The 14529-nt window shown below is 42.3% G+C and overlaps 1 protein-coding gene across 2 annotated transcripts in view; it reads left to right on the forward strand.

Moving 5' to 3' along the window:
* Nucleotides 1–2926: 2926 nt before the first annotated feature.
* Nucleotides 2927–14529, forward strand: part of Pdxdc1 (pyridoxal dependent decarboxylase domain containing 1) — a 60171-nt gene continuing 48568 nt past the window's right edge. The window contains exon 1 of one of the 2 annotated variants that reach the window (XM_059269951.1): nt 2927–3146. In XM_059269951.1, coding sequence (XP_059125934.1) covers nt 3126–3146 — 21 coding nt within the window. In that variant the 5' untranslated portion in view covers nt 2927–3125. The remainder of the gene's footprint in view (nt 3147–14529) is intronic. The other variant, XM_059269952.1, reaches the window with a different exon arrangement.

Here is a 14529-nt window from a genome sequence, read left to right on the forward strand (position 1 = left end):
TCTTCCCTTACACTTTTTTTTTTTTTTTTTGGTTTTTCAAGACAGGGTTTTTCTGCGTAGCTTTGGAGCCTGTCCTGGAACTCGCTCTGTAGACCAGACTGGCCTCAAACTCACAGAGATCCACCTGGCTCTGCCTCCTGAGTCCTGGGATTAAAGGCATGTGCCACCACAGCCCAGCTCCCTTACACTCTTTAATAGTTATTATTTTTTAAAAGAACCTTGGGTTATATGTATTTATTGATTTGTGTTGTGTGTGTGTGTGTGTGTGTGTTCTTGAGTGTGTATGGAGGTCAGAGAACAACTTTAGGGAGTCAGTTCTCTCCTTCCATAATGTGGGTTCTGGAGATCATCAGTCTCGGCAGCAGGCACACTGAGCTATCTTGTATCATTTTTGCATTTCTGCAGTGAATAATAAATCATCCATGTATGTCATTGGCTTATTTTAAACATTGAAGATTAAAATATTTATCTACAATATGGTTGTAATTATTCAGAATGCAACAAAATTATGTGGTGGAATTTAAAGGAAAAAAAGAACTACATACCTCCCCCAGTTTGTGGTTTCCTGTTCAAGAAGAATGTTTCACATTTTATTATTTTTATGTGTATGGGTGTTTTGCCTGCATCTATGTGCACCATGTGCACAACGCACAGTTGGGGCTAGAGGACATCGGATTCCCCTGGGATTGGAGATACATTCAGTTGTGAGCTGCCATGTGAGTGCTGGGAATTGAACCCTGGTCCTTTGGAAGAGCAGCCAAGTGTTCCTAACTGCTGAGCCATCTCTCCAGCCCTCAAGAAAAGTCTTAATTCAGTGTGATGGCTGACACCTATAATCCCAGCACTTGGGAGATGAGAGGATTCATTCAAGTTCAAAGTTGGTCTACACAGTGAATAGCAAGACAGCCAGGCTACATAGTGAGACCTTATCTCAATAATACTAATGATGTAAAAGTTCATCATATATAAGCCGTATGTCAGTACAGGTTCAATCTGTTTTTTGTTTTTGTTTCTTTGAGACAAAATTGGCCTGTAACTCACAGAGATCCACCTGCCTCTGCCTCCCAAGTACTGGGATTAAAAGCATAGGCCACCACAGTTGGCTTGAATCTATTTTTTAAAACAATCCACATATATACCTAGAGGTAACTTTACACTTATGAGCTTCTTTTTAAAACTCTTTATTACATCTTTATTTTGTGTGCTCCTGTGTGTGTGCATGTGTGCCACTGTCCACAAGCAGAGGTCAGAGGACAACTCCAGAGTCAGTTTTCTTTCCATCATGTGAACCCCATGGATCAATTCAAGCCCAGGCTTAGTGGCAAAGGCCTTTACCTCCTAAGCCATCTCTATAGGCTGTGAGTTGTTTTTATTTTTTTTAAGAGTTTTTTGTTGTCATTTTTAATATTGAGTGTGTGGGCATGCACACACAAGTCAGAGGACAACTTGCATGAGTTGGTTCTCACCATCCATCATATAGGTTCCAAGGATCAAACTCAGGTCATCAGGCTTTGTGGCAATCACCTTTACCAGCTGGCCCCTTAGTTCTGTTTTGTTTGGAGACAGGGTCTCATTAAGTAGCTATGACTGGTTTGTAATTTGATATGTATCCTAGACTGGCCTCCAACTCTTGTGGGGAAGGGGCGCGATCCTTGTGCCTCTGCCTAAATATTGAACCTTTAATTATATTGAGGTGTTCAGAGATGTAATATATCAACACATATATTGATGCATGGTTATCTGAATACATATGTGATCAAAACAAATATCAGAAAATGGTAACTGGGTAATCTAGCTAGTGGGCATGTGATTGTTCACTGCAATTCTTTCGACTTTTCTAAACGTTTGGAAAATTTCATAACACATTTTCAGTCTTTGAGGGGTATCATTTCATCATTCCTGGTTTTGTTTTTGTTTTTTTACAGTTCTTTGGCGAGTCACTCGCTTTCGCACTCTACAGCAATACACATGATTTCCTTGGCTTGGAAATACTTTTATTAACACAAGCAGGCCAATTATCCAAATGCAAAGCAGAGACCCAGAGCAGATAATTACTACACTGACAATATGACCCAGGCTTGAGAGGCGATGCCTAAGAAACAGGAGGGGGTAGGAACAGCTTTGTGGCTTTTAGTACCATCACTAGTCTTCTGACCAGAAGTTTCACTGACCGCAACAGTGGTGGACCCCATTTCAGCTACCCCTGAGTAATCGGAGCCAGGTAGGAAAAAATCATGCCGGCTCCTACTCACTAAAAACGCACCACCCCCGCCTAGCGGGAGTAGAAGGGAGATTGGACGGCGTATTGCCGCGGTGCTGGGGACTAAACCCTAACACGGATAATAATGATCTCCATATCAAACGGCTGCTGTGATATAAAATGGAAAGGCAACAGACCTACTATTATATATTATTATTACCCACTCCCCGACAAGCCATCATTGTGACATGAAGGAGGACGCCAGACCAGCAGTCTCAAACCGTTTCCATCTAGACTTCTGAGGAAAGAGCTGACAGAAATACATTCAGCTCTGATCGGCATCGGTTCCAAACAGCAGTCACTAAAGAGACCACCGTTCAACCTCACAAAAACCCAGAGCGCGCGGCAGTCGTCGTTCTGCGCATGCGCGGGGGTGGGCGTGGCCTCAGGCTTCGGAGGTAAACGGACTGTTCCATTCCTAACGGGTGTTGACAGCGGAGACCTTGGAAGCCTGACTCTGGGAGCACTGGTGAGTCTCTACTATTTTACATGGTGGATGACACATTGCGATTTATTATAGTTCTTCCTCGACGGTCGCGACGGGCTTCTGGCAACGTTGATTTTGGATCTTTCCACAGCCTGGTTCCCTCATGTGGCAGCGTTAGGACCGGCCGGCGTGACGCCCGAGTACGGAAGCCTGGGAGGCCCCGCCCCGAGAGGCCCCGCCCCGCCCGCCGGGTCTCGCCCCGCCTTCAGCAAGCCGCAGGGTCCCTGCGGGCCGCGCCGCGGGGCAGCTCCTCCTCCTCTCCGCCCCGCCGGCTGCGGGCGCGGGGGACGTCAGCGCTGCCAGCGTGGAAACCGCTGCGGGCCGCGGGAGGCGGAAGTAGTGTCCGGCACCGCGGGCACATCGCCGGACGCCTCGGCCATGGACGCGTCCCTGGAGAAGGTCGGTACGGAGAGATCGGGCGGCGCTGCGGCCCCGGGTCTCCGCCTCCCGGGCGACTGTTTCCCGGTGGGAAAGGGGGCCAGGGGCTGAGGAGCCTCGCCGGAGGAGGGCGTCCAGCCCCGGCCCGGCTACGTCACGGACGGAGTGGCTGAGGGAGGTGGGCCCGGCGCTGTGGGAGCCGGCCTTGGCTTCGCGGAGGCTCGGCTCGGGGCTGGGCCTGAACCGGCGCTGGCCCTGTGGGATGACAGGAGCAATCGGTGTAAGCCCCAGAAGCGCACAGGAAGCAGTCCTAGTTGTCACGGAGCCCACTGCAAAGCCACAGTGCTTTACAAGTTAGGAGACAAATTGTGAACTTTGGCGGGAGTCACCTGGGGACCTTGGTAAAAATATGGATTTGCAGCCTGTGGTCTGAAGCTGTGGTGGGCGGGGACTCAGTTTGTTGAGTTTAACAAGTTCCCCGCGTGATTCCGATGCTGTAGCCTGCGAACCCGGGGCTAGAACCCCTAGGATCCAGAAAGGGGCGGGTATCCTGTAAATGGTGAGTTTATTTGGGGTAGGGGGAGGTCCTAGCTGGTCTTACAAGGTCTTGGGTTCCTCTTTCTGAGAACCACTAGAGGCCTTCAGATCAACCTCAAGTCCACGGTAACCTGCGACTTACCCTGTTTACCCCTTGGGGCAATAGCCACTTGGTGGACCTGGCTGACTGCTCTGGCGTGTTGAATGGATTCTAGTTGTTCCCACCGTAGGGCAATTGAGAACTGTGCTTGGGTTCTCAGTGCTTAACATTCTGTCCTCGCAGTCTTTTCTTTTTCTCTCTTTCCGATGTGGTGTAAACCTACTTTTCCCACCACCACCCTTCCCTGTCTCTCTGTTCTTCCCTCTCTGTGTTTCTCTCACTCCACCCCTTCACCCCCGCCCGCGGTCTTGTGAAGTAACCCTGGCTAGTCTGTAACTCACTATAGACTAGGCTGACCTCAAACTTAAAGTGAGTCTCTTGCCTCTGCCCCCCAAACTGCTGGGATTACAGGAGTGTGTCATCATGCCTGGCTTGGAATTCCTTTTTCAAAGAAGCAGCTGTTGTAGTTGTGTTCACTTGTCACTGGAGAGTTGAAGGCAGTAATTGTAGAAATTGAGCCAGATGTCTTCATGTGCACACAGTGGCATATCTTGCTCCTCAGCTATTTAGCATAAATCGGATGGAACACATGATACGGTTTTTTTTTTTTTCTTGGTTCTTCTGATTAGCATAGTGTCTACTTTTTGGTATCATGAGTTTCACTCAAGATTGGTAATTCTTAAGTTAGGTTAGGTTTGTTCTCCAGGGGACTTTTGGCAATTTCTGGAGATGTTTTAGACTAGAGTGTCACAAGAGAGGTACTGCTGGGACCTAGTAGGAAGAAATCAAGGACACTGTTGAATATCCTCTGTTGCACAGGACAGTTCCACATATCAGAAGTATTAGCAATGCAGAAGCTGAGGAAACTGGTTGAGATCATGTGTGTAACTCCAGTAGTTGAATACAAAATAATGCTGAAAATGACCTTTCTGTGTTTCTCATTTCTTAACACAGCTTTATGTCATTCCATTAGAAACCTGAAAGAACTGAGATGATCTTTCCTCTGAGAATATCTGAAAACTAAAAGTGGTTAGGAATCCTACTGTAAATTTTTCTGAGTATTAAGTGATGATAAGATATTTTAAACCCTCCAAAGAAGATCTGAAGAGGTACTGAAACTCCAGCATGCTTAAAGAAAGGTCTGGGAACTTAAATTGCATTGAACTTTGAGGAATTCAGAATATGTGGGCTGAAAGTCCCTGCCTTAGGCTCTTGTGAAAATTATAAATGTAAGTTTTGTTTTAAAAGGTAACTTTTAGTCACATCACTTGGGAGCCAGAAACAGGCAGATCTTGTGAGTTCAAGGCCAGCCTGATCTACAGAGTGAGTTCCAGGACTGCTAGGGCTACACAGAGAAGCCCTGTCTTGGGGAGGGGGAGGGAAGCTAGGGCTCTTATTTTTATATTCTATGAAGTAATAGAGCACTTTAGATATAATGAATAATTTCTGTTAATGATAAATGGACAGGAAAGGCTTTGATGTAATAAGAATTAGATGACTCTGTTCTGAAAAAATAGTTTGGATTGAAGTGAAACATTGAATTATGTCCATTCCTATTTCTTTGAGGAATAGGCTAATTTGGGCTAGAGTCTGTATTTCTAATGTAAATTTGAGAGCTATTTGAGTAGTTCCTGAATAATCCTGCTTCATCTTTTCCATGTATAATTTATAGAGCCACAGAAACCACAATGTTATTTGATATTTATCCTCTGAAACTTCAATATCATGTCCTCTAGGACAGTGGTTCTCAACCTGTGGGTTGCGACCCAACAGGAGTAGAATATCAGATATCTTGCCTATCAGACATTTACATTACAATTCATAACAGTAGCACAATTACAGTTATGAAGTAGTAATGAAATAATTTTATGGTTGGGGTCACCACAACATGAGGAACTGTATTAAAAGGTCACAGCATTAAGGAGGTTAAGAACCACTGCTCTAGAATATAGTATGTGATCATCACTCAGTAGAATCACTCCATAAATGTCCCTTCATCAAACTATAACTGTCTGTGTACCTCTGCTTAACTTGAGGTGATATGCAAACTTGCAAATCTGACTGGATAATCCCTTTCCTTACCTTAATTTGGTTTTCTTAAACAGTGGTATCTAAAATGAGTGATGACTCCACACCAGATAGGCTAATCGAAGGGACAAGGAATTCAAACTGAGAGTAGAGAGAGAGACTGGGAAAAACTGAGGTGATTGTTCCTCTGATAATAGTTCTTTATAAGTAGATCTGCAAAATAAAAATGGTTAGGGGGCTGGAGAGATGGTTTAGTGGTTAAGAGCACTGTCGTTCTTCCAGAGGACCCAGGTTTGATTCCCAGCACCCACATGGTGGCTCACAACCATCTGTACCGCCACCTCCTTGGGATCCAGCATCCTCTTCTGGCCTTAGATATGTGTATGTGGTGCACAGACAAACATGCAGGCAGAATACCCATTACATATAAAATAAATCTGAAAAAAAAATTTAAGCTAGGGGCTGGAGAGATGGCTCAGAGGTTAAGAGCACTGACTGCTCTTCCAGAGGTCCTGAGTTCAATTCCCAGCAACCACATGGTGGCTCACAGCCACCTGTAATGAGATCTGGTGCCCTCTTCTGGCCTGCAGTCATATATGCTGTATACATAATAAATAAAAATAAAATCTTTAAAAAAAAATTTAAGCTAGATATCTTCTAGGACCTTATCTTCAACATGTAAGAAACAGGGTTCTGGAGCTGGAGAGATGGCTTAGTGGTTAGGAGTGTGTACTGTTCCTTCAGAGGATCCAAGATGGCTCTTGATCACCTGTAACTACAGCTTCAGGAGATCTGACACCCTCTTCTAGCTTCAGAAAGTACTTGCACAAATATGGCATGCATACAGACACACACACGTACACATAAATAAAGAAAAACAATTGAAAAACAAAAAGAAACATGGTCCTGGATAATTTTAATATTATGTTAATATTCAAGTCAGTACTAATACAAGAAGTATGAGAGACCATATCCAGTTTTCACCACATTCATTTTTCAGTATTGTCTTGCTGCTTAAACCTTTTTATGTTGAATGAAAAATGTCATTCTTCCCGGATATTCTGTTTAGACAAGGTCTGCTGCAATTTGTTTTATGTTTGCTTTAACTCCACCCGTGAGCAAACTCAGGACAGAATTTTTCAAGCTCCTCAACTGCTGATATTTGTGTCAACTGATTCTTATGTGTGGGAGGTTCATTGCAATGCAACATGTTTAACAGGATCCCTGGCCTCCATCCACTAGGTTCTAGCAGTACACTCCCAGCTGTGACAATTAAAAATGGCTCCAGATGGGGTGGGCAGAATTGCCTCTGGTTGGGAATCATTAACTTACAACCCAGAGCTGCTGTTCAGTTAGGGAGCCACTAGTTACGCATACCAACTTAAATCTGCATATACTGAAATCAAGCAGAACTAACAGTTTGTTTCCTTAGTGTATTAACCACATCACTAACCATATTCTAAGTGCTCATCAACCACATATGGCTTGTGGCTAACATACAGGGCAGCACAGGGCTAGACCATTTCAATCACCAATGCAGTAGAGCTGAGTGGTTTAATTAACTTGTTAGGAGCTACTTATCTCTGAAAGAGGCAACTTCAATTCTGTTTTTCACCTAAGCCCGTTGTTGTTGTTTGTTTTGTTTTGTCTTTGAAATGGGATATCACTGTGTGGTTTGGTTTTGTTTTGTCTTTGAAATGGGATATCACTGTATAGCCAAGCATTACCCGGAACTCATGATCTATCTTCACCTCCTGAGTGCTGGGATTACAAACGTGCCATCGCATCATACCTAGCTTTGTGCAGTACTGGGGATTTGAGGGTACTAGGTAAGCACTCTGAGCTGTGTCACAGGCTCTCATTTTCTGTTCTTGTCCTTACCCTAAACTAAACATTTCTCTTTTGAGTCGGATTTTGAAAAGAAAAGTTACTATCTTACTGTTAGAAGCTTATAAAGAGGAACAAAAGCAGTATGAGCAGAACATCCTGGTCATTATTGATAAGGATGGCCAGAACTTTTATGTCTGCCTTTAAAAAGCATGAAAAAAGGGCTGGGGAGAAGGCTTAGTGGTCTAAGAGTGACTACTGCCTTTGTAGAGGACCTGAATTTGGCTCCCAGCACTAATGTAATATGGCTCACAGCTGCCTGTAACTCCAGTACCAGAGGATCTGACCAACACCCTCTGACTTTCAAAAGTACCTGTATGCTTGTGGTATTCTTAAATTTATGCAGCCTCACACAAATACACATAAATAAAAGTAACAAATCTTTTTTAAAAAAAATTTTAAGCACAAGAAAAGAATCCTAATGAGGCAAGTTTGAAATGATTGATTTTTGTATGTACTGTGACAGAGCCCACTCTTTCACATAGTGTAGAGGGACTGCTCTGTGATGGGCTGACGTTCTAGCTCTCATTCAAAGTGAGGATTTTGCATACAGATGCCTGGTAGCTATGGGAGTAAATGATTACCCATTGCTGGGCATCAGAGGAGATGGATGGGATTTGCTGTTTTAGAGTTCTGCTTCTAAAAAGTATATGGCCTTGGCTGGGCATGCTGGCTCATACCTTTAACCCCAGCACTCAGATGGCAGAGTCAAGTGGATCTCTGTGAGCTTGAGGCCAGCCTGATGTACGTAGTGAGTTCCAGGACTGTTTTATCCTGGATTGCGGAGGTGTCTGTGGCAGAGCTTTTGGTGCACTCCTCCCACCCCCCAGTCCTGATGTTCTAGTCAGGATTGTGAATTACATTCTAGCCTAGATTGACTGTTCTATGTTTTCACTTAAAGCAGAAATCTGTTTTGATTTGTACACCCTTATTAGTTGAAAGTCAGAATCCAGTGCTGAGTGCTGGAGATAAGAGGTGAATAAGATGTGATTCCTGCAGGGGTTATGGCATAATGAAGGACAACACTTTTACTTTGTTTTGTTTTATTTTTGAGATGAGATCTTGCAGTGTAGTCCAAGTGGACTTCAAACTCTACTTTTTCCAACCTCCCAGGTGCTGATATTATAGAAATGCACATCACAATATGCTACTAGGTGTACATTTTAAAATAAGTCATTGTCTAAGAAGGAGAAATAGAAAGTAGTATAGAAATGAAAAAGAAATTAAATTGATGGCTAGTCAGGAGTTTTGAAGAACAAGGTATTTGGGGTATTTTTTAAATTGTTTTTGTCTGGGCTTGTTACTACTACTACTACTATTATTATTATTATTTATTATTATTGTGTGTGTGTGAGAGAGAGAGTAGGTGCAGGTGTGCCAATGTGATTCCAGATAAACAAGAACTTAGAAATAAAGCTTTGCTGCTGTGTAGTATCTTTTTCTTGGTATACTGTTCGGAAGATAGTATTTATGACATAATATCTAAGGGATGGATTTTAGAATCTGGGGGGTGGGGGGACTGTGTGTGTATTTTAATTTAGAATTGGATTTCTCAGTTTCTATGTATCTCCGATGGTGATTTGGATGCTGTATTAATTACTTTTCTGTTGCTGTGATAAAACACCATGACCAAGACAACTTGGTTTATTTTGGGTTTGTAGTTCCAGGTTAGGACTCATAATGGCACAGACAGCAGGCAACAGTCACAGCAGCTGGAGCTGGAAGCTGAAAGTCCACATCTCAGGCCACAAACAGGAAGTAGAGAGTCAAATAGGGATGGCAGGAGACTTTAAAACCTCAGGTCTTGTCCCCAGTGCATACTTCCTCCAGCAAGGCCGTACTTCCTAATGGGCTCTCCAGTAGGGCTATCAACTGGGGACCAAATATTCAAATGCCCTAGACTATGGGGACGTGTCACTCAAACACCACTGTTGCTTTTCTTGTCCCTCCATGCACTGCTGTCTGTTATTGATGTTTGGTGTCTCATGTTATTAGTATTGTTGCTTCTTTAGCTTTACAAATTTTTATCACTCTGTTGCATGTTTTTGCTCTTTTATATTCTTTGCCTGCTCATGAATTTGCAAGGTTAAGTACTACTAGTTACACCTTGTCAACAACTATATATCCCTTTGAAATTGGAGATTATGATGTTTTATGAATTAATAATTATGTCTTCATGTCCTCACAGACACACTCAAACAGAAAGAAGTGCCTTTTTGTTTTTTAAAGTTTCTAGTGGGGGTTGCTTGACATGCCTGTGTAGGTCAGAGGACGGCTTGTGGGAGGTGATCCTTGGTTTCCACAGTGTGGGTTGTGAGGCTCAAACTTAGGTCATCAAGCATGCAGCAGGCACCTTTACTATTTAGCCATCTCCATAATCCTTTTATTATTGAGACAATGTTTCATAAAGCCCAGCAGAGATTGGCCTTGAACTCCTCCTGACCCTCCTGCATCAGCCTTCTAAGTCCCTAGATCATAGATGTATACCATCACAGGCCCTGGTTTTTTTTATTTTACTTTTTAAAAGTAAACATACACAGAGACTGAAGAGATGGTTCAGCAGTTAAGAGCACTTGGTGTGCTTGCAGAGAACCTGGATTCCATTTCCAACCCCCACGTGGCAGGTCACAGCTATCTATCTATAACTCCATTTCCAGGGGTTCCAACACCTTCTGATGTCCATAGGCACCTGAACTCACAAGGTACACATACAGACACACAGGAACACACATACATATGAATAAATTTTTTAACTCAACCATAAAGAGTACTGGGTTTCATTGTGACATTTTCATATATATTTATCATTATACCTTGTTCTAACTTTTTCCCCTTACCCACTTGTCCTCCCCTGTACTCCCTACCACTTACTCACTGGGTCCCTTCTTTGATCCAGATAATCTCTTCTGCTTTCATGTTGCATGTAGATCTCAGACTTTAATCAGGTTATTTTACTCAGGTTTATTTTTTTTTAATTATATGTGTAATGTACATAGGTGAACACTCATGCCATAGTATGCATATGGAAGTCAGAGGACAACTTTGTGGAGTTGATTCTCTCCTTCCACCTTTACATGGGTTCTGGGGATAGAACTCAGGCCCCCAGGCTTACATCATCTCATGGTAAACACTTATCTACTGAACTATCTCAGAGGCCCTAGAATTTAAATAAAGAAAGATGAAGGCAGGAAAGTAAATCTTTTGTAGAATTTGTGAGAACCTGGTGACTCTTACACTGCAACTGTGCTGCCTTCTAGCCCTTATAGCTCATAAACAGCCACCACCACCACATAAATTTCCCTGCCTTTGCTAGAAGGAATAAGGTTTAACATCTGAAGTAAACATTTAGTTACGGACAGGGTAACTACATCCTGGTTTGCCTGGGACCATCCCAGTCTACACCTTTTGTCCTGGTTTAATTATTAATACTCTTAAAGTGCCCCTATTTGGGTTACTTGCCACAGGCTTGGTGGCAAATGCCGTTACCTGATGAACCATCTCAGTGGCTCTATTTTATTTGTTCCTAACTAGAAAGATTTGTTCTATAAGAGAAATTTGTCATCTAGTTGTAACATTGTAGAAATGGAAATTTTCCCTAAATGGAGAGTTTCTGAGTAAAAATACTAATTAAAAAGATGACCATGAGCCAGACATCGTGCGCACCTTTAATCCCACCACTCAGGAGGCAGAAGCAGGAGGAGCTCTGAGTTTGAGGCCAGTTTGGTCTATATAGTAAGTTCTAGGACAGCCAGGACTATGTAGAGAGAGACCCTCCCTCCCCACCCCCACAGGGAAAAAAAAGATGATTAAAAGTAAACTCTAGTTATGTGGGAGGTAATGTGTGTCAGGTAATTAATTAGCATATGCCTGATGATTGTAAGCAACTCAGTAATTAAGGATCATCCTACTTATTCTGTGGCGGCCCCCATGCTTGGTGTTAAAGCAAAATGAAATTATGATCTTTTTCCTAAGAATAGTCTGTTTTCTCCTTAATATCATAAAAATAGTCTGCTTCTATTTCCCCCTTCTATCATAAAACAGCCCCCTTCTATGTACTAAAAATAGGTATCTTTTCACAACTTCTGGGTTGTTTGTTTTTGTCTTTTTAGACAGGATGTATTTCAGGCTGGCCTCAAACTCATTGTGTAGCCAAAGATGGCTTTAAGCTTTTTATCCTACTGCCTTTACCTCCCAAGTGCTGAGATTATAGCTGTGTGCTACTTCACTCAATTTCTGCACTGCTGAGAATCAAACTCATGGCCTTGAATTCATAGCAGTTGAATTCTGCCTCAGCCTTGAGTGTTGGGATTACAGACATGATCCACAACATTCAACTCAACTGCATTATTTTTTGTTGTATTTTGAAAAAGTTGGAGGTTTCATATAGACCAGGATGACTTGAAACTCCATGTGTAGATGAAGTTGGCTTTGAACACTTGATCCTCTTACCTCTGCCTCCCAAATGATTACTCAACACCACACTTGGTTTCAATTTAATTCTTTATTGCTGTAGGTTTGTTTATGGTTCTTGCTTTGGTTTTGTATAATCACATAGTTTCAACACCTAGCCTATCGATGAGCTCTAGGTTCATCTGAGAGATCCTTACTCAAAAAAGAAAAGTGGAAAACACTTTATGTTGACTTGTAGCCTCTCCTATACTCTTGCACATAGACATCAATGTTCATACACACACAAAAGTTCATGATCCTCATCAGCTACGTAATTCAAGGCCAGTCTGAGCTTCACAGGACTGTGTCAAATAAAAAAAAAATACATAAAAACAGACAGAGGTGGTGGTGGTGCACGCCTTTAATCCCAGCACTTGGGAAGCAGAGGCAGGTGGATCTCTGTGAGTTTGAGGCCAGCCTGGGCTACAGAGTGAGTTTCAGGAAAGGCGCAAAGCTACACAGAGAAACCCTGTCTCAAAAATAAACAAACAAACAAACAAACAAAAAACAGAGGGAGACATGTGCCATGGTATACAAGTGAAGTCAGAGGACGACATAGCATTGATATTCTTTTCCACCATGTAAATACCTGAGCTTGAACTCAGGCTGTCAGACTTGGTGACAAGTACCTTCACCCACTGAGCCATCATCTCATTGATTATGGATTTTTGTTTACTGTTAACTAAAAAGATTTGTTCCAATGCTATAGGAAAAAAATACCATGCTGCACTGTACAGAGAGAAAGGATGATGTCCAGTGCTGAAAGGCCTCTGACCTTAAGCCCTTGATTGAATAAGAGAAACAGGAATTAGCTGAAGTCTGCATCCCTGCCTTTAGGCAGCTGATGATGTGGCTAAGGAGTTCATATCTGCACTGGAAAGAGCATCTGTAAAATGGTTCTCAATGAAGGATGTGAGGACTCAGGAAGACTAGCAGCTGAATATCAGAATGGCCCCAGTTTCAAAAGTTCTGTCTCATTATCCCCATACATTCTATCTTTTGTTCTTTTTGTCAGTGAGTCCAGACTTTGGGTTTAGAAAAAAGTGGTGACACCTAGTGTGTAGCACATGCTTATAATCCCAGCACTGGAGAGGCAGAAGAGAAGAGTCATAGCAAGTTCAAGGGCAGCCTGGCTTACATAGATGGCTTTAGGCTAGCCTGGGATATATAGAGTGATCCCCTCCATCTCAAAAAAAAAAAAAAAGAAGCAGTTATCATTAGAGGGGATGTGAAAGTGGTTGTATCCACAAAAGTTTCATAGAAATCTTGAATTGTGGGAATGGAGAGATGAGATGGTTCATTGATTAAGAGCATTATTGCTCTCAAAGACCAGAGTTTGTTTCCCAGAACCCTATGAGGCAACTCACAGCTGCCTATAACTCTAGCTCCAGGGGAATCCTCTATGGGGACCCACCCACATATGCACACATGTATGTGCACACACATAAATATAAATCATTTTTTTGTTTTGTTTTTAAGAAATCTGGACTTGTAATTTAAAGGTACAAAGGCATTCAAACCAGGCAAGTTTTTGGAGCATGAAGATGTGAATAATCAAGCAAACTGGTTACCTTTTCATTGAGCTACAAGAGATGAGGGTGATAAGGAACAAAACTGGGACACATAGGAGTTAAGATAAATTCTCTTGACTATTATCTTTTCCACTTCCTATTAATAATCAGATTGCTGAGACCCTTTTAAGTCTAACCCATTTCATAGTTATATTTAAGTTGTGGATTTTATTTAAAACATCTGTTTTGAAAATGTTTTTTAAATTATATTTAAACATCAAAAACAGATAACCTGGTTTGGATTAATTCCAGAACTCAGAGGTAGAAGCGAACAGATCTCAGGGTTTGAGGCCAGCCTGGTCTCCATAGTAAGTTCCAGTCCAGCCACAGCTACATAATGAGATCCTGTCTCCAGAGAGGGAGACAGAGGGAGAGAGAGGGAAAGAGAAGAGGAAGAGGAAGGAGGAAAGAGAGAAAAATAAAGCAGATACAGGATTACTTTGTAAACCTTCCTAGAAGCCAGCTTGTGTAATAGAGGCCAGAAAGGGGAATAAAGAACCCTGGGTTCTAGCACATGTCTTCAGCAAATCACATCTCCAAGACTTAATTTCTTCACCTCTAAAATGTTAAACTAGAATCAGATATTTTCATGATACACTTTTTTCTTTCTAGTGACAATTTTATGAATGAAATTTGACTTAATATCTTTTGTGTAAACCAAAGCTGATCTACCTAATAGGCACTAGAAAAAAGGCACTAGAAGCCCCAATTTTATGTAGATCTTCCCCGAGTTCTTCTTGAGAGATTGACGGTTGATTTTATATGTGTGTCTGTGTCAGTGTATGTGAGATAGAGATTCGTGTTCATGCATTCATGTATGTGAGTACAGGTG

The sequence above is a fragment of the Peromyscus eremicus genome, chromosome 8a (genome assembly GCF_949786415.1).
Source record: "Peromyscus eremicus chromosome 8a, PerEre_H2_v1, whole genome shotgun sequence".
NCBI lineage: Eukaryota > Metazoa > Chordata > Mammalia > Rodentia > Cricetidae > Peromyscus > Peromyscus eremicus.